General features: G+C 42.2%; 1 protein-coding gene across 5 annotated transcripts; it reads right to left on the minus strand.

The window, feature by feature from the left end:
• Positions 1–2,570: 2,570 nt before the first annotated feature.
• Positions 2,571–25,227, minus strand: baz2a (bromodomain adjacent to zinc finger domain, 2A). Of its 5 annotated transcripts, XM_016678779.1 has the most exons (31): positions 24,929–25,227; positions 23,803–23,920; positions 21,551–22,408; positions 18,306–19,869; positions 17,845–18,215; positions 16,498–16,764; positions 15,776–16,150; positions 15,626–15,686; positions 15,321–15,429; positions 15,079–15,180; positions 14,109–14,331; positions 13,960–14,021; positions 13,809–13,874; positions 13,329–13,715; positions 12,996–13,250; positions 12,693–12,907; positions 11,553–11,627; positions 11,263–11,437; positions 11,128–11,190; positions 10,901–11,045; positions 9,869–10,482; positions 9,471–9,786; positions 8,610–8,765; positions 8,362–8,522; positions 8,168–8,233; positions 7,195–7,478; positions 6,245–6,380; positions 5,710–5,856; positions 5,346–5,611; positions 5,087–5,230; positions 2,571–4,209 (listed from the first exon to the last, which is right to left on the minus strand). In XM_016678779.1, the coding sequence occupies exons 2-31, from the start codon at positions 23,918–23,920 to the stop codon at positions 4,050–4,052; spliced, it is 7,941 nt and encodes a 2,646-aa protein (XP_016534265.1). In that variant the 5' UTR covers positions 24,929–25,227; the 3' UTR covers positions 2,571–4,049. The 5 variants fall into 5 exon arrangements, with proteins under 5 accessions (XP_016534265.1, XP_016534262.1, XP_007566388.1 ...); XM_016678776.1 differs by having other exon boundaries at positions 17,845–19,869; positions 25,049–25,226; XM_007566326.2 differs by having other exon boundaries at positions 17,845–19,869; positions 24,929–25,226.
• Positions 25,228–26,211: the final 984 nt, after the last annotated feature.

Raw genomic sequence — 26,211 nt, forward strand, 5'->3', positions numbered from 1 at the left:
TATATTTGAGCATTTTAATAAAATACCAATAATAGTCACCTATCATAAATTACAATAAATACCAACCCAGACAGCAGAAAATAACCCTTTTGAACATTAATTACATTATTTGCATTATAACATTACAAAATTTATATTACAATCTGTTTCATTTGCATTTTCAACATTTACAAAAGCTGTAAATCACACCTGTGATTTTTTCATACATGTCACAGAACAATTCTTTGGTCACTTTTAAAAAAATGTCCTAACTTTTCCTCAGCTAAAAAAAATATCTAAATATATCTTATAGATATATTTTGTTCAATAAGTGAATCTATATTGTTTTGTTGTTGTTTAGGTGCAACTAAATCATGTTCAGAGATTAGACGTTGATATAACAAATAGTTTTAAAAAAATAACAGAATGTTTAATTATTCATCCATTTTATCCAATAGCAATATCTCTAACTTCCCTCTGATCACACCAGCAGCACACAAAATCAAATGATTGCTGCTTTTTAAATATAAATTACACTTACAAGTCTATAAAATTGACAAGGAACTGTTCCAATCTTGAGAACAGATCTCTACCTAAACCAACCATTAAAGTATGTGTGTCTTTTTATAAGGCTATTTGGCTTATAAGTTTGCTTCTTTTTTTATTTATTTTCTTCAGGAAGATATCAGACGTACACCATATAGCAAAATTATTATTTTTTTTGTCAAATTGTGTTTGGTGTGAACTGGTCGCCTAGAAACTGCCGCTCAGCATGACTTTCAAACCAGTAACAGCAGAAGGAGCCAATTAGTGAGCAGAAGTGAGGCGAACAACAAGAACAAACCTCGTGCTTTGATTTCAAACCATCTGTTTCTCTAATATGCAGCATTTCTGTGCCAGACACGATCAATCCCGAAAACCTTTTTTAATCGTTTCAAAAGGCCCGTTTTCGCCTCTCTACATGCTGCTTGTGAGGTATCCCTCTGATCGCCATGGGGACCGTCTCTTTCATGATGCTGTTGCCATGGAGGCTTGTGGACCGCTGCATCTCTTTTCATTGTCCCTCTTTGATATCAACGCGTACTGCACTTCGGCGCTTCGATCAGATGATGCTGCAGGAACCGCTCTGGGTCCGACCCGAGTGAAGGGGCAGCAATGACCGGTACGTGATGGTGGTGGATTTCTGCTGGTGTGCCCCATTATGTCATGGATTACCCCCTCCTCACTGTTGCAACTGTGTGACTGTTATCCCCCCCTTTGTGGCGGTAAGCCCCAAATGTGCCGCTCTGGAACCCGCTGGCGTGAGGAGTTTTCAGGCCGCCTCACTCACCCAGAGTGCTGACACTGACGCTATTTTCACACATACACTCGAAGTGCAAACTCAGGGCTTTGCGCTACAGAGCAACGGGGAATTAATAGAAGCACTGGATATATGGTACAGACTCTGGAAATGAATGTAAGGTAAAAGGGAAAAAGAAAAATCATGTTGTTTCTCCTGATTTTGATTGTAGATTCATTAGTGAGTTTGAATCTGGAGCCTCCATCAGAGTTGAGCAGCTGGAAGTGACGGCAGGATGTTTCCAGCAGCATGTGCTCCAGGCAGGACTTTTTATGTTATGAAAAAAATAAATAAATAACAAAAGAAAGAAGAAGAAAAAAAAATAAATAACAGATGCTCCCAATATTTCTATGGGACACAAATAATTTTAACATTTTCCACAGTCAAGTTCAAAGTTTATAAAACATGGAAGGACAAAACATATTAATGAACGCTAACATGTAAATACATGAGATTATAGCCAGGTGGCTAATTTCCAGCTAGTCTGATAAATAGCTCTGATGTGACATCATATTTTCGGGAACTTTCGTAGCTGACAGCCATCTTGGTAAGTATCGTAACAGTCATGACAGTTGCTATGGAATTGCTATGACAACAATAAAGAACTAGCTCCCGCCTGGTTCATATCTAACAATACAAGTACAGAGCAATTATCAAGTCTTAAACTTTTTGAAAGCCATAGTTCATCAACTCTTTGTGCTACTCTTGCCTAACAAGATGGCGGCTCTGTGGCGCGGATCACTTCCGGTTCAGACTTGTGGGAACTGTGGCGCGTTGATGTTGAAGCACATAATAAATGCAGGGATAAAAATCACAAAACAAAACTATGGAATAAGAAATACTTTAATTATAAAATCGATATCTTTGCACATAATCAATGTTGAAATTTTAGCTGGTTTTACAAATGTTTAGCAAGTAAATTGAAAATTTTTCTTACAAGATTTCACTTATTTAAAAAAAATTGTGAATCCAAGATAACCCCTAAAAATTTGAACTGTTCCATTTCTAGGTTTTTTTGGACAAAAATAAGTAGAATCACTGCAAGTATTTTCCTTTTTTTTTTCCTTTTTGAGAAATATGAAGTGTGTGAAGATTTGAAATCAAAGTTAAATTTCTTGTTTGGACACAATCTTGGCTGAAAAACGGCTAAAACATGCGTTCTTATTTTATCTTTATTTACAGATGGTTTCTGGTACCTGATTAGAATTAAAGTGAAAAAAGAACCAAAGAAACAGCAGCAGAACAACTCCTCTCTACAAGATGTGTTTTTATTCAACTCACAGTACATTCTACAGATGCACACGTGTTACATCACCTTAATACAACAGAGTCCTGTAATACCTCCTCTTAAAAATGATGAATTGGTCCTAAAAATATAAAGAATCAAATTTAAAGTCACCAAAACTGTACATTATTAAAAATTCACTTAACACCACATTTGGTTGTCATGTCTTTTTTTTTTTTTAATACATTTTCTGAAAAATGCAAAAGAAAAAAATAAAGTTCAGTGTAAGGAGCAAGTTTAAATAAACCCAGACTGTGGAGTCATCCCGTCACCTTCGTGGCAAACCAACCGTGCAGCGTCATACATTGGCCCCCAAAAAAAGATAAACAATAATAAACCAATGAAAAGGAATGTAAGACAGAGGAAGAAGGCAGAAATGCGCCCAGTACATCAAAAATCAGCTCTTGAGATATTCTAGACTTTAAAATCAAACTTCAATCTGCTTTAAATATTTTTATTTTTTTAATCCAATGTAATGAGCTAAAAACAAAATGTGAGCTTGAATTTAAACCCCGCTCCAGAGCGGGCTTTGCAGCTGCGGACTTGATGTGTAAAACATGCACAGACGCTCCTAAAACCTGCAAACGACGACAGCAAAAACTCCCTCCTAGTGTCCAATCAGCACAGCCTATTTACAGGTGCGAGAACGCTTCTTGGCCGCAGAACGTTTTGCTCTTCACAGCGACGTCTACGAGTCTACAACGGACCGAATCTAAAAGCCCTCCAGCTTCTGAGTGTTTCCCACAAGAGCAGCAGGGGAGGTTGTGGGTAAAATTACGTATACAACTGGTGTCGTGTGTGTGTGCGTGTGTGTGACTTTAAGTGGAGGTTATACAACATCTACTGGTGACAGTCCAACAACAGATTCCTTTAAGTTTCACTGGCCTTTTTTTTTTTTTTCATAAAATGTCTAAACATCTCTATTGGGTCGTCTGTACACATTCACTACGAGCTATTGCTATTAAATAATCCCAGCTATTGTAATCTTTATATATATAATATATAATAAAAATATAGTGAGCCATTGAAAAAGTTACTCCTAGGCATAAGACCACGTTACATTACATTTCCAAACAACAGGTAAGAAATGCTCAGAAGAGTCTGGATGCGTTCAGTCGTCGGGCGGCGCCGAGCAGGTCCGGGATGCGGTGACAAGGTCACACTCTGACCTTCAGTGCGAGTGTGGAGCCGGCCGAGCGGCCTGATGGGACGCGACGGGAGGAACACGGGACGAGGGACCGAGGTGGAGAGACGGGGGGGAACGGTGGTAGAAAAAGATTCGACCTGTCCAGGAAACGATAACAGACAAAGAGCCAAAACCTATACATATATACCTATACATGAGATAATACAGGAGGCCGGAGCAGGACTCCAGCCAGTCTCTGCAGCACTGGAAAGTGCAGCAACAGTCCACAGCGCCACCCTGAGGCCGAACCTGGCAGGCTCCTATTTGTCCTTGTTGGAGTAGAACTCCGCCCAGCGGCTCTCGAAGAAGCGCCTCATGGAGTGACCCGCCATGCCCACCTCCGACGTGTCCTCGTTGAACAGCTCGCAGTTGTTGAAGACCAGCTGAGCGTCGGCCGCAAACTCATCGCAGCTGCAGTAACTGGAGAGGAGAAGAAGAGAGGAGGGTGAGGCGTGAACCAGGAAGAGTTACAAGCAAATCCTTCATGTCTGAAGATTAATATCGTTTTGGAAGAGCTACATACTCTGTGGCACATTTCAGTTAGGATATGATCATCCAGGGATGAAACAATCAGTTTCAGTGATGAAACGATTAGTGAAATAATCGCCAGCTAACTTAAGTTTATCGATTAATTGTTAACTGGAGCATACAGACTCAAAAAAAGGCAATTGGCTGAAAAATCAACACAATCAAAGCAGAAATCAAGTCAAAACAGTAGAAAAAAATATGAACATTTTGCATTTCAGACCAAAAAACTCCATGTTGCACAGTTTTGGCTTCACCTGGTTCAATTTTTCAATACTATTATTTCAGTTAGCTGCACCAGTATATTTTCGTTTTCCCTCAACAAACAAACAAAAAAAAATAAAAAAATTAATTAAAATAAATAAATAAATAAATAAAAAAATCGCTGATTCCTTCAGGGTTGAGGATGTTAAACACCACAAAAACAGACATTATGTCAAATATATTTATATTTATATGCAAGGAATATCCATCGATGGATGTTTCAGCAGCTTCCCCTTTTTTATTGAAATATTTTACCACTTCCTGTTAGCTGTGTAGAGAGAGGAGGCAGTGATGAAGAATGTGTAATCTCAAACATTATTATTGGTGCCAATAATTTTTGAAAAAATATTCACATACATAACTTTATACAAGTAGTAGATTATCCACCTGAATTAACAGATTAATTTGTTAAAGTCAAATGGAGTATTATGGGAATTATTTCCCTTAAATCTGAACTGTAATGAAATCCAGTGTGTGAAAGCTATAAGACAAGAGTCCCTTCTCTTACGCTCCCTGCAGCAGTCTCTCTCTCATGGTGAGGAAGTCCATGGGGTTCTTGATGATGCGGCGGTAGCCCGGCACCAGTCGGGGGTTGACGGGTTCCAGGAACGGCCAGGCGTCTGCATGAGCCTCCATCTCCATCAGAATGATCCTGGTGGGAAATTGAGCCAACGATCACCAACTTATCTCATCGACTTCATTTTAAAATCTAAAAGAAGAACAGGAACAATGTTTGAGGAATCCGGCGGGGCTGAACAGCGACTCACTCGCAGAAGGTGAGGTCGGGTTGGTTGCGTGTCGTTATGCGCCGGCGTTTGCTGCTGCTGCTGCTGCTACTACTGCTGCTGCCGCCGCCTCCGTCTCCAGAGTAACGGGTAGACGATGAAGATGAAGGCACAGGGGCCTCCTTGTGCCGCGTTGTCATGCCGCCGCTGCGTCTTTTTGTGGTCTCGTCCTCACTGCTGTCCTCTTCATACCTCCTCTTCTTCGTCCTGGTGCGCTTTTTGGACAAGCTCTGCAGCTCCCCTTCCATCTTAAACAAATAAAAAATAAAAAAATCCAACATGTCAGAAACGAGACGGTATGGTTGGACATAGAAACAAAAAGATATTTTCTTTGCTTCCAAATCACCTTAGGGACACAGGTTGGACAAAACCAATCTCCTTCTGGAACCTGGGTGATTTTGGGCTTCAGGCAGTACATGTGGCAACCTCGATCACAGCCGTCACACAGCAGCAGGCACTCGTCGTTGTCCCCCTTCCTGCACACCTGGCAGGTCTACACATAAAAAAATAATAATAAAAAAAGCCTAGAGTGACAATCGTGTGTAGATAATCTGGAAAAATATTCATATTTAATCACAGACTGAGAGCATTTAGTTAAAAATCCAGGTCGTAGACCAACACGATGTAATGTACAACTATGAAATTCAAAGAAACTTATGCATATTTTTTCAAAAGACTATTTTTGAGGACAATTACTCCTCATACTCTCCACAAACCTGAACCTTTACAGTTACAGTGAAAGTCAGAAGAGGCCTGGGTCAAAATGTACCACATGATTTTCTTCACCAGTTGAAAACCTGATTGGTGTGGATGAATCAAGTTTCCATCAACCAAAACGACTCCATTGTCTTAATCCGTCACAATGAAACACGTCTTCTCACCACTTTGGTGACCGATCTCTCCCAGGCGATGGCCTTCTCCAGCTGAAACACGCAGAGGCAGAGCTGCGGCGCGCTGCGGCAGCGGTCCAGAGCCTGTCGCCACGTCCGCAGTCGAGACGTGATCTCACTCTCCAGACTGAAACAGAAAACGGCCACAAATCCGTTACAACACGCCTATCAGGCTGGAACTAATGATTATTTTGGTGATCGATTAATCGTATAAAAAAAAAAAAAAACATTCTGCAGATTTTTTATTTAACAACTTAAGCTTATTTTATACAATATTAGAGATACTATAAAAGATATTAGAGATAAAAATGATGCATTTGTTTTTTAAAATCAACATTTTTCGTCTAAAATTGAACAATATGACATTTCTTTGGTGCACAATTGATCATTTGTAGCAAAGCATGCTACTGCAGCTTAAAAAAAACAATCTAACCTGAACATATGAAAAGCTCAGACATTTCTACTTTCTAAATACGGTGAAGGGATGATCTATTAACTCATATTTTAACTGATTATTAATTGAATAGCAAAAAGGTGTTTAATAGGATTAAAAAAAAGAATAATGCTGAAATTTTCATTTGAGGAGTTTTGAGTAAATCAGATTTATAGGCAGGACTTTTTTCTATTAAAAATAAAATTTGTGTATTTTTTGTACAGTGTTGACATGTTCTTTTAGAAAATGGCCTTTTTATTAGTCTGTTTACTTTATTGATTACAAAATACACTGACGATTAGGAATTAGGGGCAGGAAATCACAAGATCTTGAATCTTTGATCTTGCATGCCAGGGAACATGATCATTTGTTTTACTTTTCTTTCCCGTTTTCACTTTTTGCCTTCTCAAAATAAATAATTCAAAGAACTGATTCATCACGGTTGTTCTCATTAATCGTTTACACGCGTCTCTAAACTCTTCTGTGATGCTGAACCGCTCCTTCCCACCTGAACACGTCTAGAGAGAGCTCCTCTCCAGGTGTCGGGGTGAGCGGTGCGAGGCGCATCACTTCCGACGGGTTCCACAGCGGCTCCTTCAGGTAGCGCCTCTCGATGTTCCTCTCCAGGTTGGCGAGCCGCAGCACGGCCAGGTCCAGCGGGTGCGTGGCGATGCGGGGCAAACCGGACCACTCCTTCTTGGTCCGCACGATCCAGTCGTCGCGGGGGTCCACGTCGTGCTCGTAGTACTGCAGGTCGTCGCGGGTGGAGTCCGAGTCTGGGATGGTGTAAGGCTGGAAAGAGAGGAAACATTCACGGCACTTTTCAAGGAAAGCTTTCAAACTTTTCCAGCACTTTGGAGATGAAAACAATGCAAATTAACTTAAAAAAAACAAAAAACAAAAAAAAAACAGTTTCAATTCACAGCCATCATTTATTACTGTTAATGTCATGTGATGATTTTCTACACAGCAGGGACAATGTACACTAAAATATATCATTTTATGTTTTAAAAATGTAGTTTTATACACTCCCTGAACTCTTGACTGGTGTGAGAACAAAACACAAATTTAACAACAAAGAAGAAGAAGTCTCCCAATTTCAATAACTAATGTATAAAATAAAAAAACCACCTTTATTTCAGTTACACAGATCAATAACTCATCGAGCCATTAGGAATAGTAAATATTCATTGCATTGAACAAATTGGTTTCTGTTGAGGTAAATGCTTAAAAACACAATATAAATAATAACTTGACTTTCTGTAAGGTGTATTTTCTCCTGACAGCTGAACTGAACTTTATTACAGAAATGTGCAGATAAAATATCAAGCACTTTCAAGGACTTTATACAGAAATCAAGCACTTCTCAGACCTTGAAAACACCTTCTTGAAATTCAAGCATTTTCAAGGATTTCAGAGGCCCACAGAAACCCTGGCAGAAAGACGGCGAGTTGTTTTGGGCTGAACATTCGAGAGCTCACCTGAAATTCAGTCACTGGCGTTTCTGTGCTGTTTTCAGCTTCGTTCAGAGCACCCTGAGGAAGAGCCTTAAAGACAAACAATACAGTTACTAAAACACATCAACACTTTCACACGACTATTACATTTTATGTTTTTAGAAATCTCAACACATTTATAAACCATTTTAAAAAGTGAATTTCAGTTTGTCTTAAACCTTTAAATGTAGATCAGCAGCAATGACTCTCTGCTCCAGGTCCTCCACCCACTGGAGGGCGCTGACATCCACTTCCATCGCCTTCTCCTGCACCTGCCAGGGCTGCTGCAGCGCCTCCAGCAGCACGTCTTTGTCCTCCGTCTTCAGCTCAAACAGTGGATCTACGCAGAGAGGACAAGTGAGGGGAGACGTAGCGACGGGTGTGCAGGGGGGTAACTAGGGAAAGGCGGACAGGAAGGTGGTCTCACCGTTAATGGGTTTGGTGCACATCTCAGCTAAGCTCTCCATGTGTTTGGCCAAATGCTTGTGGAGAACTTTCTCCCGGATGCCGCGTGGATGGAGTGCCTGCAGCGTGTGGTAGAGCTCCTCTGGATCCTTGATCCACCACCATCCTCGCACCATAGCTGGAACGCAAATCAGGAAACACAACAGCAATTTTAGGAAGGACTGACTCTGCTAGGATGAGCAGAAGTCCATTCCACACTTCTCAGATTTGTATTTGTAAGAAGACAATACAACAAGCATTGGAAAGCATGCATTCTTCTACTTTAACTCCACATTTTTTAACTTATTAGTGTTGGCCTATCACATAAAATTGAGTTTAAAATCTCACTAATGGTTTACAAAGTACTTACCAGTAACAGCCCAAACTACATATCTAATCTTCTTCAATGCTATAAACCATTAAGACCTTTAAGATCAGCTGAATCAAACCAACACAGAATTAAACATGCTGAAGCAGCACTCAGTTTTTATACACCAGAAAAGTGGAACAAGCTTCTGATTCACTGCAGGAATGCAGTCACCTGTTCTATTTAAAAAATAGTTTTTTTTATTTTCCAAGATTTTAATTTACTTTATATTTAAATCTGTTTAATCTAAATCTGTTTCGATGAGTTTTTTCTTAACTTCTATGTATAAGCACTTCCAATTGCCATCGGCTGGAAGTTGCTATATAAATAAAGTTGGCTAAGAGTCCAATGAAATGCACTAAAGTAGTAAAGTCACAACATTCAAACACTTTTGAAGCAGCTTGTATATTTCACTTTTGACAAACTATTTAACAGCCACATTATTCTGCATAAAAACAAACAAAAACCCCAACATACATGCTGGTATGGGCTTCACCACTAGTTGTGTGAAGTATTGCTGCTCCAGTTCCTGGAACACGGCGTTTGGCGGGCGGCCGCGGCGTTTTGCCGCTGCACCGCGGGGCCCCCTGCGGGCCGGACTGCTGCCCCGCCTGCGCCTCCGAGCGGGCCGTCCGGGAGTAACCGGAGCAGCTGGAGGAGAAGCGATGGCAGCTGGTGGAGGCGGAGAGGCTGTGGGTGGAGCAGCAGGAACCAGATCGGTGGGGGGACCATCCTGAGGTGCTGCTGGGGTCACGGGGTCAGCAGGAGTCAAAGTAGGCAGGAGCTGGTCATGCTAAAGAGGAGAGAGGGTCTGGTTTTAATATCGGCTCCGAGTATTAACTGCTTTAAAAAGTGTTTGAGCTGCAGTGGCGAACCTCCATGAGCGGCGCAGCAAGCGCAGGCAGCGCACTCGGGATCTGAGGGAGGAGTTTGGGCGGGGAACCCGGTGACGCCGGCGTTTGGGGCTCGGTGAGAGAGTTATCGTCACACGGCTGCTTGGGGAGGAGGTTGAACCACTGTCCGTGCTTCTCCGCCATCTCTTTGATGCTCTCCTCTGAGCGGCCGCCTTCAGGAGCGTCCCCCGCCGGCCCAGGGCCGCCACCGTTGGTCATGACGTCCTGCGACTGGCTCAGCCAGCTCTTGAACGCCGCCTGAGTGAGGTCCAGCAGGCCGCTGTTGGGCGACCCCGGCCCCTCCTCTCCCACAGACCTGACGCTGCTCCGACGCCGCCGGCGGATCTTCGCTGTGCGGAGGTGCAGCTCGACTTCCGGTTTGATTTTCCGGGGGCGTCCGCGGCCCCTCTGTGTGCTCATGAGGGACGCGGTGCCGGGAAGCGGGTCGTCTTCCACAGAGGCGGTCTGAGGTTGGCTCGGCGTGGCAGAGGGCGAAGCGGGAGCGGGTGGAGAGGTTGGCACTGGGATCTCTTCCACTTTGGGCTCCTTTTTCAGGAATGTGACAGGAACCTCGGCAACAAAGACTTCTGCTGAAGCTGCAAGATGGAGGTGTAAAAATTAAAGAAATGTAAGACTTTCTAAGACGTTAAGGCAAATATGAATGAAATTTCAGACCTGCATCGCCAAAGAAATGTACAAACTTCATTCATGATGATGAGCACAAAAAAGCTAACGAGCTAGAATGCAATGAGGTGCCTGCAAACTTATGCTCGACAGAAAAGTCTCATGAGAAAAACATACAAATATAATATACGAGATTTGTTCCAAGACAAAATTTATGACCTGTGATTTAGCTATGTACGGCCAAATTACTTTTTTCTACAGAATTGAGGACATTTAAGGTCTTAATTTTACATGCATAAATTCAAGGCTTTTTCGAAGGTTTTAAGATGTGCGGACACCCTGTAGAAAACGAGAGTAAAGCCTTAAAGCCCAGCAGAGCCTCGGACTCACTCAGCAGCTCCTCGGGTCCCTCCACCAGAACTCCACCGAGGTGAGGAAGGGCCAAGTATCTGCGGCGGTAACGGTCCTGACCCAGCATGACGACCCGCATGGAATGAGACGACTGGAGTAGCTTTTTACGGAAAAACGCTTGACGCTGCAGAGGAAGAAGAAAAAGAACATCTGATTTAGTCTTTGCCAAAACAAAAGCAGCCGTGTCTGAGCTGTATCAGGCTTACCTTAGTTAGCTTATCTATTTGCCTTTCAAGCTCAGGAATGCTGGCAGTGGTGGGGCTCTCACTCTGCAACAAAGAGAAAACTGGATAAATATGGCGGCTGAGGTTTAACTCTAAAACACAAGAGCAGATGCCCACATCGCTGAGTTTGGGTTCTTCTTTGCGAGCGCGCCTGCTTCCTCTCTCCAGGACCAATCCGCTCTCCTCCAGGCTGAAGTTCTCCTCCTCGGCGACTCTGGCGCTGCGCCGCCTCTCCTCGAAGCACAGCTCCTCCTCCGAGCGTCCGGTGCGACGTGCCAGCACCGGCTTCAGTCTGGCAGGGAGAATCCAAACATCAGTGACATAATTTAGTTTTTAATGGACATCTGATAAAATCAGAGGACTCCACTTTTTAAGAAAAAAATGGGGAGGAGGAGAAATGATCATACTTGCGAAGTTTTCGCTCAATAATCCATTTATTCTTCCTGTATGTTGCCATGTTCTCCAACGTGTTGTCAATGTCACTGAAACACACAAAGTCAGCCATGTTATGAACATCAAAATAGCTACAAACGTCCATAACCTGCATGGATGTCCTTAATTCTCGGCTTTTACTTTAATTTCATTACAATGTGGATTTTCTCTAATCCAAACAAGATCAAAAATATAAATTTGGACTCAAATATAATGAGACAGGCTCATTCGTATGTGGTCAAATGTCATTTATCAAGTTGACATTTTTGAAGCCTTCAAGCTTCCGGCATAATTCTGGTTTCATATTTGACCATTGGAAATGAAAACTGGTTTTCATTTCGACTGGTTGGGTTCCTGCTAGGGATTTCTGTTTCAAAGTCTATAAATATTCAACTTACTTTCCTAAGTGGAGCATTACAGCTTTCACTGCAACGCTCCAAATGCACTGGAAGTGGAGAATGAAAAGAAAAAAAAATAATAAGAAAGGGAAAGGTGGAGTAAAAGGTCAAAAGAAAAGAAAGAAATGAGATTAGAGGAGAGAAAGAAAAATCAACAGGATACAAGTAAACATCATAGACGTCTGCTTCTACTCCTTCAGAAAGAGAGAAAAACAAACCAAAAGAGAACCAGGAAACCACAGCAAGTAGAGCAGATGGTGCTAACTAATACAAGGTATATTTAGCGGTAATCGCAGCCTAAGAACGTAGATTGTAAACGGGGTGAGATGAGGGTGTGGTTGAAGCAGAATAATATTAAGCTTCCGATACGTGGACCTGTTGAACTACTTTTAAAGCTAAATTAAAAGTAGTTCTGATAAGTGGTCTAATACTCAGTCAGAATTTCACCAACAATCTTACTGATGGCTACAAAAAGCTTGGGGTTTCTTCCTAAAAGACATTTTACCAAATGTTTTATGGGGTGCATGTAGTGGATTAGAGAAAACCCACAATAAATTCAAACTTGTAAATATACGCCTTAGTTTCAAAATATACTATATAAGTTTCAATATATACTAGATAAGTTGAGATGAATCATTAAAACCTTAAAGCTAATGGGAGGAAAGTAACTGAACTTGTGTTGGGTGTTATTAGAGCAGGAAGTTGCGCGGGCCTGACCTCATCACGATGTTGCTGCTGTTCAGCTCCTCCACCAGGAAACCCAGGATGGCTGCCTTGGTGTCAGGAGGAAGGATGTGAAACGTTTTGGTCCTCAGCGTGTTGCACACTTCCGTCTCGTAGCCGTGAGACTCCAAATAGATGCGGAGAACTTCTGAGACCGTGTTGCGGGTCAGCTCCAAATCAACCAACTTCTCCCCAAGTATCTTCACGGACTGTGAATTGGGATTAGAGTATGTGAATTAAAACATGTTGGTGCTTGTTCATGTGTTAAAAATGCTTGTCTTAAAGTAGCTTACTCACCTGGTAGTAGGACGGGAGGCCTGGATCGTGAAGCGCTGACTCCACCAGCTTTATAAGGAGGTCCTGGACTTCCCCCTGGCTGTCGCCCAGACCGAGCAGACCCTCCTGCAGGGTGGAGAGGCTGGGAATGTCCTTCGGCACATTGATGCCGATTATCTTTCCGTAGCCATGCAGGAACTCGACCACCGCCAGGCAATGCGCGAACGCCGTTCCAGAAAGAACCAAACCGGGAACACGGCTCAGCTCCGGCAGAGGCTGGAGGACGTAGAGTTTTAGTTTAAAAACTCAAAAGATTCAAAGAGTTCAACTAAACCGGGCTCAGTAGGAACTCACTTTGTGGTCAGTGAGACACATGTCTTCTGTGGGCTTCTTCAGCTCCTCTGCAATCAGCTGCTGCCTCTTGCGTTCCTCCAGGCGTCTCTGGGCCTGCGCTCGCCGCTCCGCCGCCCTCTTCGCCGCCAGAGCGGCCTGCGCTGCTGCCTCCGCCTCCGCCTGGGCTTTAGCCAAGGCCTTGGCTTTGCTCCGGGCGCTGGCCGCTCTGTTGCTCTGGACCACCTTCTCGTCGGACGGCTGCTGGGCGGGTGCAGCGGCTTCAACTTTGGCTGCTCTCCTACGGCCGGGCTTTTTGGGTTCCGGAGCAGGTTCTGACTGCGTGAGCTGTGGAGCAGCTGGATCCGACGGCTCAGCAACGCCTTCCAGAAGTTTGACGTCTTGCTCAAGCTACAAGCCAGAACAACAGAAAATATTGACAGGAAGCTGAAGTGACACTCGTGAAAGGAGGGCAAAATATTATTTAGTCTTGTTCTGAAGTACCTTTGCTTTCTTTTTCTCCTCTTTCATCTTCTTAATCTTTAAATCCTCCCTTCTCTTCATTCGGGCCTACGACGGAGCAGCAGAAACAGAATAATGAGATCTGAACGGTTTAACGAGCCAACTGTGAAAGAAAGCAGCTAGGAGGTCGTACCTTTCTTTTCATTTTCTTTTTGATTTTTGCTAGCTTCTCCTTCTCCTCCTCGGTGAGAGCTTCTGGAAATCCAGAAACAGCAGAAAGTCACGTCTGCTCTCCTTTGAACGACTTGCATAATGGAGCCAAAACGACAAACATTCGCTCACCCTTGGCCTCCAGACGATTTAGCAGCTTGGCGTCAACTTTGCTGAGGAGGTCGACGGCGTTGAATTTAGGAGGTCTACCCGGGCGGCGCGCTTGTCCCGCCTTCAGGGCTCCAATCCGGCGGGGTTTCTCTTTGTCAGGGTTCGGAGGTCGACCACGCCGACCGGTGATGGCCATGATCATTGATGGGACCTCCTCGTTAGCTAGCAGGACCCACTTCACACCCTGTGACACATACACAAGGATGGTATTTCAACAGCACATTTTAGGACTCAAATCGGATTAATCGATTTTTTTCAGTAGTTGATTAATAAACAATTTTTGTGTCATATCTTGACGATACAGACTCAAAAGAATGACAATTTACTGAAAGAACACAGTCAGGGCTGTAATTATGCTAAAAATGCACAAAAACATACATTTTCAACCATTTTTGTTAGCAGATTAACTCAACTTTTGTCCGATTTATGTTCAAGTCGTACCACAGATTTTCAGTTAAACAGGTCTGGACTTTAACTGGGCCATTCTAACATGACTTAATCTCTGATCCAAGCCATTTCATTATGACTTTGGCTGCAGGTTTTGAATCGTTGCTCTTTAGCAGAAAACCTATGCCTCAGTTTTTAGCCTTTGTTATTTATTGAACCTTTCAAGCCTTCACAGAAAAGCTGCATTGATACAGAGATTAATTTACACAAAGGTGGACTTGACTTACTCATGAGGTGACATCAGCAGGTAGCTGGTTGTACTGGTTGTATTTAGGGACATCAATAGTAAAAGGGATGGGACGGAAATGAACGCTGCACCTTAGGCTTTTTCTTAAAATCATTTTCATTCTAGTTCACAGTTATGCTCAGTTTATGTCCATCACATAAAAGTCCAATAAAATGAAAGAAAATTAAAAAGCTCAAGAGGTTTAAATACTTCTGCAAGGTATGATTTAACCAAAAAAAAAAAAGAAAAAAGGTTTACCTCTGAAGTTTCTCTTTCTTCATAAAAGTCTCCAACAGGCATGCGTGGGCTGAAGCTGAAGTGCTCTCTGGAGACCACACCATCCGAGTGTTTCTTGAGGTACTGAGAGAGAATAATAAGGTTTGTCGATACAGAAGAAAGAGGAAAATAAAGGCCACTAGGGAAAAACAGATGCAGAGTTAAGAGCAGGAAGACGCATGTGATTTTAAAAACACATGCGTCTTAAAAATAGAAAAAATCACCTTGATAATTTCTGGAAACTGCTTCATCCTCCTTCCACATGGAGTGTAATACCAAGTTTCCCCCTTCATGCGGTTATCCATTTTCTTCACACGAATCTCCCTTTTCCACCTGAAAATTAAGAGAGGTTGGTGTAAATTTGGAGTAGCATCATTTAGGAAACAGTTTCTACTCATAAGACATTTTAATGCAAACAAACAGGTTTTCCTTCTACATGATGTTTAAATAAATGACTCCATAAAATGACTCAGATTCTCCAACTCATCCCAGGATTTAAAGGAAACTTCTGTAAAAATTGGATCGCTACCCGTGCTGCAGCGGGAACTGGACCTGCTCTTCTGATGCCACCCTTCTTCTGTTCGATTCGCCTGTTTAAGACAGAGAGCCCAATCAGAACCAAACCTGGAACCGAGCCATGTGACCCAATACGTACAAATCTGCAGACTTGCTTCATTACCTGCAGTGGAGCTGTCATCGTTTTCGTCACCGTCGTCAGCAGTCGTCTCTGCATCTCGTTTCTGAGCTCCTGCCGCGCTTCCGTCCTGGTCCTGTTTTCTGACCCGCTTCATCTTCTTGGGTTTCTGCACCACTGTGCTCAGGGCAGAAGCGTTGGCCAGAACGGCATTAATTGCAGCCGTTATTGGGTCGACCTCCTGTGCGAGAGAGCCAGCCTCCCCTGACGCCTCTGTTGTTTCTTTAACATCAACCTTGAGCGTTTTCTTCCTCTTTCTGCCCACGGCTCCTTCCTCTTTCATCCCTCCCTCTTCGTCGGTCTTCATCTTCTCCGCTTTGGGTGTTCGAACCCGAGGTTTTCGCAAGTTCTCCCCAGGAGCTTAAGGAAAAAAAAACTTTTTTATAGCATTGCCAACATTTACCATTCTTGCATATTCCATAAATTAATAAAGGAATGCTGTAGATGACCTCAGGGTCTGCAGAAAGCTAACTTCTTTAGCATGTGGGCAAACTTATATCAGCTCCACTATTTTTATTAGTAAAAATTAAAACAAAAAATAAATGATTAAGAAAGGTATTTTAATACAATTTATATTTTTCATGTTTTATTCAATTTTCAGTTTAAAACAATGACTTGATCAATTTCAACTTTTTTCCCAGACAGGATTTACTTGGTAAAAGGAAATCTGATGTTAACTTTGACTTAGGAATCAGAATATGGAATACCTGCAGTGGTAACCAGCACTGTCTTTGGAGTTCGAGGTCTGCGTCGTTTGCTTGTGGTCTTCAGAAGATCTCCTGCAGCTTCGCCGGTTGGCCCAGTTACCGGTTGGAGAGGATGCACAGCGGCGCTTTCTGCCAGCGTACTAAAGGCGACAAAGTTGTCCTCCCTCACTGTGAAACTCGGGGTTGTTGCGTCGTCAGCGCTGCTCTTAACGGGTCCAGCTGAGTCTGGTGCATCAAGTCCGCTCGGTTCCCAGCCTCCTTCAGAATCTGAGACAAAAAACAACAACAAACTGTTTGCAAAATTCACATAGCAACAGCATCCAAGTATATTGGAGATACAGTGTTCCTGCACATTTTTACGTCAGATTTCCTGAGTTTGTCTTTTTAACAGCAATTTTCAAAGCATGAATAGAAATTTTCACCTTGAATTTACAGCAAAAATTTAAGGATTTTAAATATATGAACAACAACAAAAAAAAGAGGAGGAGCGGTGGACAGAGCAACCAATAAGACTGAAGCAACCTTTTCATCCAAGACACAAAATAGAGCCGCAAAAGTTTTTTTAAATATGCACAACAAAAAATGTTTTATTATGAACCTTTAATCTCAACTGAAATTTATTTTTATTTCCAGATTTCAGAACAAATTATTCCTCTTGTAGAATGAAATTAGCCTTTTTTAAAAATCAATATAGAAACAGAAGACAGATAGGTAGCACCGTTTGAAACCGTTACTTTTAAAATCCGTTACAGATATTAAAAGCGCCCCTGCAACCCTGAAACTAAACAAAACTGGTGTCAAAAGTTTGTGCAGGAAACATTTTTGTTTGTGCTGCTATCAATAAATGATTTCCAGAGGTCATTAAAGGACAAGCGGCCAGTCTTTATTTACAAAATCAAACAAATTGTCAATCACAATTGGAACATTGGTGCAGCAATAATGTTTGTTTGTGCTCTTATAATTAAGATTTAAGGAAAAAAAAAAACATTTTATATATACAACATAAAATGTATATAAATTAACTTTGCCATCTTTTTGCAACTCACATTTTTGTAGCAGTTGTTTGGTACTGGTTGACCTTTTATGACCTCTGGAAACATTTACTAAAAGCTTTAAAGTGACAATGGCATAAACAAAAAATGTTTTTGCTTCACAAACCAGCACAAAATTTTGACACCAATTTCATTTGATTTGAAGACAGAAACTTCACTTGATATAGATAATATTTTAATATCAGACTATGTGATACTTCTCTGGTCTACCTAGGAACCCTCTATGAAGACAAAGAGAAAAAAACTAGTTTTAAACTTAAAATCTAAGTTTAAATTCAGAAATGTTTCAATGTACCTTGAGAAACTGGCTGAGACGATGCAGATAAACACGAGTTGTTCAAGTGGCTCGAGTCAGCAGCAGAGTCTCCGGTCTGAGTGGTTGTATCTAAAGACGACTCCAGCATTGAACCTTCTGTAACCTGGCTGCTGTTTCTGGTCGCCTCCACCTCGGAGGCTTCCTCTTCCCTGGTCGACTCCATGGTGTCATCTCTGGAGTTCTCCACCGAGAAGCTGCCTTCTCCGGAGCTGTCAAACGTAGCAGACTGGCCCTGCTCAACGCAGGACGTGGTGTCCAGCTGAGAGGTGTCAAACTGAGAAGAATCACCTAAAAACGAGGCATCGCCATCAATATGAGAGGTCTTTTCTAAGATGGAGCTGGCACAGAGTCTAGAGGGGGAGTCAAATGTTGATTTGTCATAAAAAGAAGAAATTTCAGAGGAGATGTCAAAGCTTTCTTCATTGGGTTGATGTTGTAACCTTGTGCTTTTGAGATGCGGGGGCTTTCCGATTGGAGTAGACGCCACAGGAGAGTCTGCTGCGCCTGAGAGGATACTGCTCTTCACTTCATGCTTCTCTAAATCTGAAGCGTTTTGGAGATTTCCTTCAGACGCTTGTAACGATTTTCCCGGCGGATCAGTGGGAGATTTATACTGGCAGACTTCCGGCTTCTTGGTTTCAACCGCAGCCACATGAGATTCAGTCCTTACCAGGTCTGAATCCAACTGGGATAGGCTCTCCTCTGGTTTTCTGTTCCTTTTATTTTCCACTTCCCTCTTCTCCTCACCGGGAGCATGACGCTCTGACGTCAGAGAAGAAGCTGCGAGGTTTGGAGAGTCAGAGTTTCCGACAGCTTTAGAAGACGTCCCCATCGGCGGAGGCATGTAAACCAAGGCAGGAGGGCTGGACAATGGTGCAGTCCTGGAGGCTTGAGTGGTTAGAGGTAGGGTGAATGGAGGTCGGACTGGAGAGCCGGTTTGGGCTGTGACAGAAGGCGCTTTCACCAATCTTGGTGGCGTCAATGCTGCAAAAGCAGTGGAAAGACTTGTGTCGACAGCTGGAGGAGTGTGTTTGCGATACTGGGATGTTGCTGAAGTTGGTTCAGAAAGTTTACTGCCAACTGAAGGGGTTCCTGCTGCAGACACTGATAAGCTGGGGACAGGTAACGTTGAAGGTGAAGACGCTGGAATCTTCAAAGACGCCACACTGGGAGATGAGGAATTTGTACTCAAAGATGAAGGAGCAGATATCAACCTCGGGGGAGCAGGTATGTCATGCTGACCTCCAAATGCATTGGCGATAGATGGCGGCAAAACTGGCTTGGACCCGTGAGACATCGGCAACCCTGGAGATGCGACGGTTGCCGATTGGGAAGTGATGGAGACGACGTCAGAAGAAGAAACACAAGTAGGTTTAGAGGATGTAGGAGGAAGTACAGACTTGGTTTGATCAATTAAAAACTCGGATGAAGACGAGGCAGGAGGGCCCGAAGAAACTGTGCCAACAGATATGCTCTCACTCGAATGAATCAGAGAGGAAGAGTGCCCCTGTGGCAGAAGCTTGAATCCTAGGGCCGATGTTTCCGACGCTCGCGAAGTAGAAGACCTCAGGCCTTGGACTACAACAGGAGGTGAGGAAATTCTTGAAGAAGCAGCAGAAGACAAAGAGAAGGGCACGTCCACATCACCGGTTAACACTCCAGGAGGTCCGGAGGCAGATGACGGAGATCCAGATGAAGTGGAGACCCCTGGTGGAGTCGAAGCCTTCATAAGAGACATCGAGGCCCCTGAACTTGATGCTGAAAGTGGAGAGGTCACATGCTGGAGATGTGAGGAAACGACTGCATCTCTGACAGGGGCAGTAACTTCTGGATACGGAGCTGCTGGTTGATCGGAATATTGACGATAATCGCTTTTAGGACTCGCATGAGGAGCAGAAGGTTTAAGTTGGTAGCTGTCAGTCTTTGGTGACCTCAGGACAATAGGTGGTTTTTCACCGCCAGCGTGGCTTGCATCAACTTCCTTAGCAGCTTCACGTGAAAACCCTAAAGGAGAAGAGAATCACAATGTCAAAATTATTAGTTGACTTATTAGTTGACTCAATCAAAAGTATTTATAAATGGTACATTTGGTACTTCATCTCTGTATGAACAACATCCTATTATGCAGACGCAGACAAATTTGTTGAAAGATTTAGACAAAAGTTCAATCTATAATATAATTTGGTTGCATTTATTCAATGAGAGGAAAAAGGGACGTCATTTAGTCTCCTAAAATGTTTAACAGACGTCAAAGTCTTGTTTGCCTCTTATGCTCCATACTCTTCTCGGGTTTGTGCTTCAAGTTTTAGGTATTTGGACTGAGACAGTCATGAAAGAAGGTTGACTTTGTGCCTCATGAACAATTTCTCTGTTGGAAGATCACATGATGACCCAATTTAATTTTTTTCTCCACTTAGCTTTTTATTACAACTGTCCTGGTGTTTTAAAATTTGAAGTTTTACAAGGTTGCCAGGGTCCTTCAAACATAAGCAAGTCTTAGGTCGTCTACATACTCTATCAAACAACAGTGGGGATGAGGGGCTTTTCCGCATTTTCATCTTTTATCAGCAAATCTCCTTGGCAGGTTTGTTGTTGAACATTTTCGAATTAGTCTTTTGATGGTATTAGTGAAGATTAGCAAATTGTACATGTTTATATTTGTAATCATAGGAGAAGAGAGACTCTTCTCATTATCTCTTAATTTTCTAAAAATTTTAGAGTGTGATTTTTCAACCTTTACAGAAGGATTTTCACATCTTTATAAGAAATATAACTAAATATCACTCTAAATTAGTGATGGGTATTCATTATTTTGTTTATCATGATAAATTTTTTATAAGAATTTTGATGCATCATTGTCACAATAAATTCTAATCAATGCAAAAAATGCCCGCATGCTCAGGTTTGTTATTTTTACTTTTTCTCTTCAATGTTTTTTCAATGAGAGCATCAATAAATACCGATATATTTCAATATATTATTAAATTAAATTAATTTGTGCAACTTAATGATACAAATCACACTTTTAATGAAGCATATTATCAACAGAAATGTTTCTCAAGAGCAGTTGTTGTGCTTGTAGCGCAACACAGTTTCCCTAAAAAAGCCAAAAACAGCTCTTATTGTCACTTTTGCTGTTATCATAATAGTACCACAAGATGTTATGTTAAAATTTTAAGTCCGTATTCGCCCACCCCTCCTGTAAATAAAAAGGCTTCTTCCTAAAAACAAATCTTCTGGATGACATTATTTTCCAAAAGTAAAACAGTGACACCTGCTGGTGGTATGTTGGTACTACCCCAATGCCAGACTGTAAAAGCTGAAACTAACCTAATAATGCAGTAGAAGCACAATTAAAGTTACAAATTAGCCCGTTTTTCCTTTGGAGACTTCACAATCACCATTATAGCTTCTGTTAACAAGGAAGTGCAAGTTTTCAGCAGAGGTGACGACGTCAGTAATGGCAAAGCAGAAATAAAACCATATGACGAGCATGACTCATGTCCAGACATTAGAAGGAGGAAATAAGATTGTAGACTAGGAACGTATGACTTGTCATCAAAATCAAAGACACAAAATGTCTTCAACCTTAAGGCGGCGATGACAACATGCAGCAGTGCAACATATCAAAATGAAGATCTGAGGAAACAGCGAGAACATGACCATCATAATCAGAAAAAGTCACCTTGCAGTGGAGAGGACATCCCTGCACTGCTAGTGTGGGGGCTGCGATCCCTGCTGAGACCTTTGGGTGACCCACAGTCCTGTATTGGTGGTGACACAACTGGTGTTGGCGACATCCCCACCGGCAGAGGACTGCTGCTGCTCCCTCTGCCCAAGCTGTGGTGCTGCGGGCTGCCGCGGGGTGGGGTGAAGTTCTGGGCAGCTGGGGGCATTATGCGAGTCTGGGACTGAGATTGCTGTGGCAGCTGCTGCTGGGGGGGCTGGTAGAAGGGCATCCCATTTGTCATCATACTGTAATGCTGCTGCTGCTGCTGCTGCTGCTGGTGGTGATGGTGAGACTGATGGTGGGAGAGGAGGGGCTGCTGAGACGGTTGATGGGCGGGCGGTTGTAAGGTCTGCTGCTGGTGATGTGGGGACGGCGTAACGCCAGGATGAGACTGACTATGGAAGCTCCCATACATGCTGGGGGAATTATAACTCATCTGTTGTTGGGTGGGGTTGCTCCTGTTCCAATACTGGCTGTTGCCTGTTAGAGGGACGTTTGTTTGGCCTGCGATGGGGGGCTGGTGGGACGCTTCCACGCCACCATTCAGTTGGTACTGGCTGTGGCTTTGGAAGTGGTGCTGTGACTGAGACTGAGTAATCCCAGGCGCCGGCTGCTTCTGGTGGACCCCCTGCCCTGACGACGAGCCCATGCCGGGGCCATACTGAGGGAGCCCCCCCCACAGGTATTCGTAGCCAACGCCGCCCTGGTGGTGGCCGCTCATGTGCGGGTAAGGAGCTGACGGGGGGTGGGAACCAGACACGTTCGACCCGTGTACAGTAGTGACGCCATTCACATTCATTTCGCCATTCAGATCTGTTAGAGAGCAGAAACAGCTTTAAAAAAACTGTTCAAACAGAAAGACATGTTTATTCCTAAAACCATGAAATAAATTAAGAGGAGTTCAGTTCAGGAAATGTGTGCAATGATTCTCTGTGTTGTGACAATTATTTAATTTTACATGGTAGTTGATTAACCAGAAGTTCTATATTTTACAATACATAAACTGACCAACAAACAAAGGCGCCAAGATTTTAAAAATTAGGGATCCACAATATTAACGCCAACATCGATATCAGACAATTTTAGTATTTTTTTTAAAACATTTATTCATTAGGTTTATTTGATATAGACAGACACATGATTCGTATGGTGTAATTTGCAGCACTTGTCCCTTGTTAAGCTTTCCTACACAGTGTGTGTGTGTGTATATATATATATATATATATATATATATATATATATATATATATATATATAGAGAGAGAGAGAGAGAGAGAGAGAGAGAGAGAGAGAGAGAGAGAGAGAGACACAGAGAGAGAGAGAGATCAGTCTGATAAATAAAACTGAGCCGGTATCAGCAACTGATATCGATTTCTGTCTTATTGCCATTCGTTTCTACGGAGGGCAGGGGGAGGAGTTGGTCATGTGATATTTGTTTGGTCATGTGACAGTGATGAAGTGCAGGATTCTGGGAAGCTTAACTGAAGTAGGGGGTGAAGTTTTTTTTTTTTTTGAAGGTGTCAATAGAACAATGACATATATGTAATATGTACAGTACTGGCAAATAATGGTTATCAGCCATACCTGCAGTATTTATATCAAATGTTAGGCCAAATTTTTATATTGGTGCTTTGGTAAAAAATACATACTAATTTGCCTTTTTCGCAACAGTTATCTAAATGTGATTGTGGAGGGCATCAGCAATTATTTTAAAGACTCACTGGTGCAGCCTGTTAAGCTACTGCAAAGCACTTTGAATTGCCTTGTTGCTGAAACATGCTGCACAAATGAACTTTCCATGCTTGACAGTTTCTGGAAGGTTTTGAACCCAATTTTAATACAATTGTTAAGCAGTTAACAAATCAAACGTGTCACAGTTTTTGCAATTGCAGACAAGTCAGGATGCAAATGCTGACCCCTCTCCAACGGCAAACGCATATGACCATCACAACCTATTCTTGGAGCAACACAGTCTTGTGTCACTACCTCTGCATTCGATGAGTACTTATTAAAATAATGTTCAACATCTTTCCAATGTAGCAGAATACAGATAAAAATGCTTTAATTTGATGAATACAAAATAATATTTAAGCACACAACTGTTATGTTGAAGATTTTATGTGACCCTCTAGAGTCTACAGGGCGGACCAGATTTGGCCCCCAGACCTTAAGTTTGAAACATGTGTATTAAATGATGTTATACTCACTCTTCCCCTGTTGAGGAAAACTCATGGAGGACCCGTTAGTATAAAGAGAATCCCCTGAGGAGAGTTTCAGTCCTGAGTTTGTTGAGGTGCCATAGTTGAAATGGTTATTCGAGTCCATCTAAAATAAATAATAATAATAAAATAAAATAGAATCACAACACTAGTCTGTCGTTAGTCTCCATTAAAATTCAAGAAATCACAAATAACCAACTTCTGTTTTGTTTCATACAGCCTGTTTAAATGATTTTGTGACAGCATTTTGGGACCAACGGCAGCAGCCGTTAAAATGTCGCAGCCAGCAGCAGCAGATGCCAGGCCCGAGCGAGTGTAATGGACAAGCCGAATATTACGGTAGGAGCTCATCATTACCGCTGATGAGGCGCTGCTAATACGGGCACAGACTAAAAATGTTCATTACAGGTACAAACACAAGCACGAAACATCATCAGGGCGGCAGTGGAGGAAGGCGAGGGGATAAACTAATAATGTATTGATATTTTAAAGAACCGTTGACAACAGCACTGGCTGTTTACCAGTTTTCGATAGTCCTCCGGGATCTTGATTTCCTAATTCAACGAGGCCGTTGCAACAGCAGGCGCCGCGTTAGCTTAGCGCCCTCAAATGAACCAGCCACTACTTTAAAGCGCTGCCAGACGGCTGTGCTGGCCATTTTATCCTTAATCTTAGATTAAAGTGCGAGTCCGAAAGGTTCCCAGCAACTTTTCATGCCCGGAATATGTAACAGAGAATATCAACCTAGCACCCCCCAAGGTTATTTAGCTACATCATCACAAAAGAACAAAGCTAACAGATAAAGCTAACTAATAGCATCCTTATCCGGAGTAAGTAGGCTGCGACGTTAGCAGGTACCATAACCACGCTGGTTCATCCCGTGGTGAATGCAAAAAAAATCAAGCCGGTTTATTAAAAATAAAAACGAACTCACAAAAAACAGACTCGCGGATTAATAAACGGAGGCGTACTCCCATTTGATGACGGGCTAACGTTAGCTAGCAGCCAGATGAAGTTACATTGTTTACGCACACAGACAATTTCTGCAGAGCATCATCCTCCTACACCGCCACCATCCAAAGTTTCACCGATATTCCACTCAAAACAGGCCAACCTTTTTTCTGTTTAGTCCTTGGGTTCCGGAGGCGCCGACGGCGTTAAACCCCCTCCGTGTTAACGGGTAAGCGTAGGTGAAGATGACACAGCGATAAATTATAAACAACTATTCCCTAACCTTTGGGTTTTAAATTAGCAAACATGGCTGTTGAGGTCCGGTGCAGCCATGATCACAGAACGGAGTGAAGCTGGAGCCGCGTTAACGTCCCAACAATGAGGCGCACACACATCCGGTAAAAGTACTTCAACAAAGTTCAAGACGCGTTTATACACACAGAGCAGGGAAATAAAGCCAAAAAACATATCCTTTTAAATTATAGCCAACGGCACAAACTATTTCATCACTTAGTAAAAAACATTTTTATTTGATTCAGCAAGTAAAATAATTGTGAATATAGAATACATTTGTAAAATACAGTTGACATAATTATTTCTAGCGACTAACACACGTATTAATGAGCAATTCTTTCATTTAATATTTCCTATTTAAAATATTTACACTTCAAAAAGACGTAATAGTTGTGTTTTTAATATTAAATTGATTATTGAAGCTCTAAACTTTTATTTTATTGCAGTCGGGTGTGTAAACAGGAAGCTACATTATTGCATCTTGTGGCAATTTTCTCATAAATGGCAATCTGTGAGGAAATCGGGCCTAAAGAGGAAGTATGCTAATATATTATTCTAGGCCTTAAATCCAGGTGCTTTCTGGGTCCTAGCGCCGATGCGCTACGACTCAGAAAGCATATTTTATTATGAGTACTAAAAATAATTTTCAGGTAATTAGCACTGCAAGTAGAATACATTTAGTTCAATTTAATAAAGTTGGTCTAGATTTGCGTTCCTAAAATATTTTATTGTGCACATGAACCTACATGTGCTACCCAAATGTTCTCAAAGTACAAATTTGGTCAGGTGTACTTATAGCATTGAGGTTGTCATTTGGTTTTAAAATTTAAATCTAACTTTAAAGGTAGATAGAGGTGTATAGAAAGCATCTCTGAACATATTTTCAGCTGAATATGTCTGGATTTAGACAGGAGATTCTTCAATGAATCTGTACAGTTCAGCTGACCCACTGCTTTTCCGTATTCACAACCAGCCATTTGAGCCATTCTACAAATACCATTTAATGTTATAAATCCATAAATTAAAAAAAGTTGTTTCCCAGACCTTTTGGGAAATTTTTCAAAATGGTAAACAAGTTATCTTTTTTATCACTCCACAACCTTTTTTCTCCATCGTAATATCCCAATGAAATACATTAACATTTGTGGTTAT

Source organism: Poecilia formosa, unplaced genomic scaffold (assembly GCF_000485575.1).
Source record: "Poecilia formosa unplaced genomic scaffold, Poecilia_formosa-5.1.2 Scaffold190, whole genome shotgun sequence".
Lineage (NCBI taxonomy): Eukaryota > Metazoa > Chordata > Actinopteri > Cyprinodontiformes > Poeciliidae > Poecilia > Poecilia formosa.

Bases quoted from the DNA above. Each gene is read 5' to 3' on its own strand.
- baz2a (XM_016678776.1), bottom strand. From the start codon at position 23,920: ATGGACTCGAATAACCATTTCAACTATGGCACCTCAACAAACTCAGGA. The intron at 15,687-15,775 runs GTAATGAAGCAA...TGTCTTAAACAG, and splicing joins CGATGACAGCTCCACTGCAG to GCGAATCGAACAGAAGAAGG. The intron at 15,430-15,625 runs GTAGCGATCCAA...CTTAATTTTCAG, and splicing joins CAGTTCCCGCTGCAGCACGG to GTGGAAAAGGGAGATTCGTG.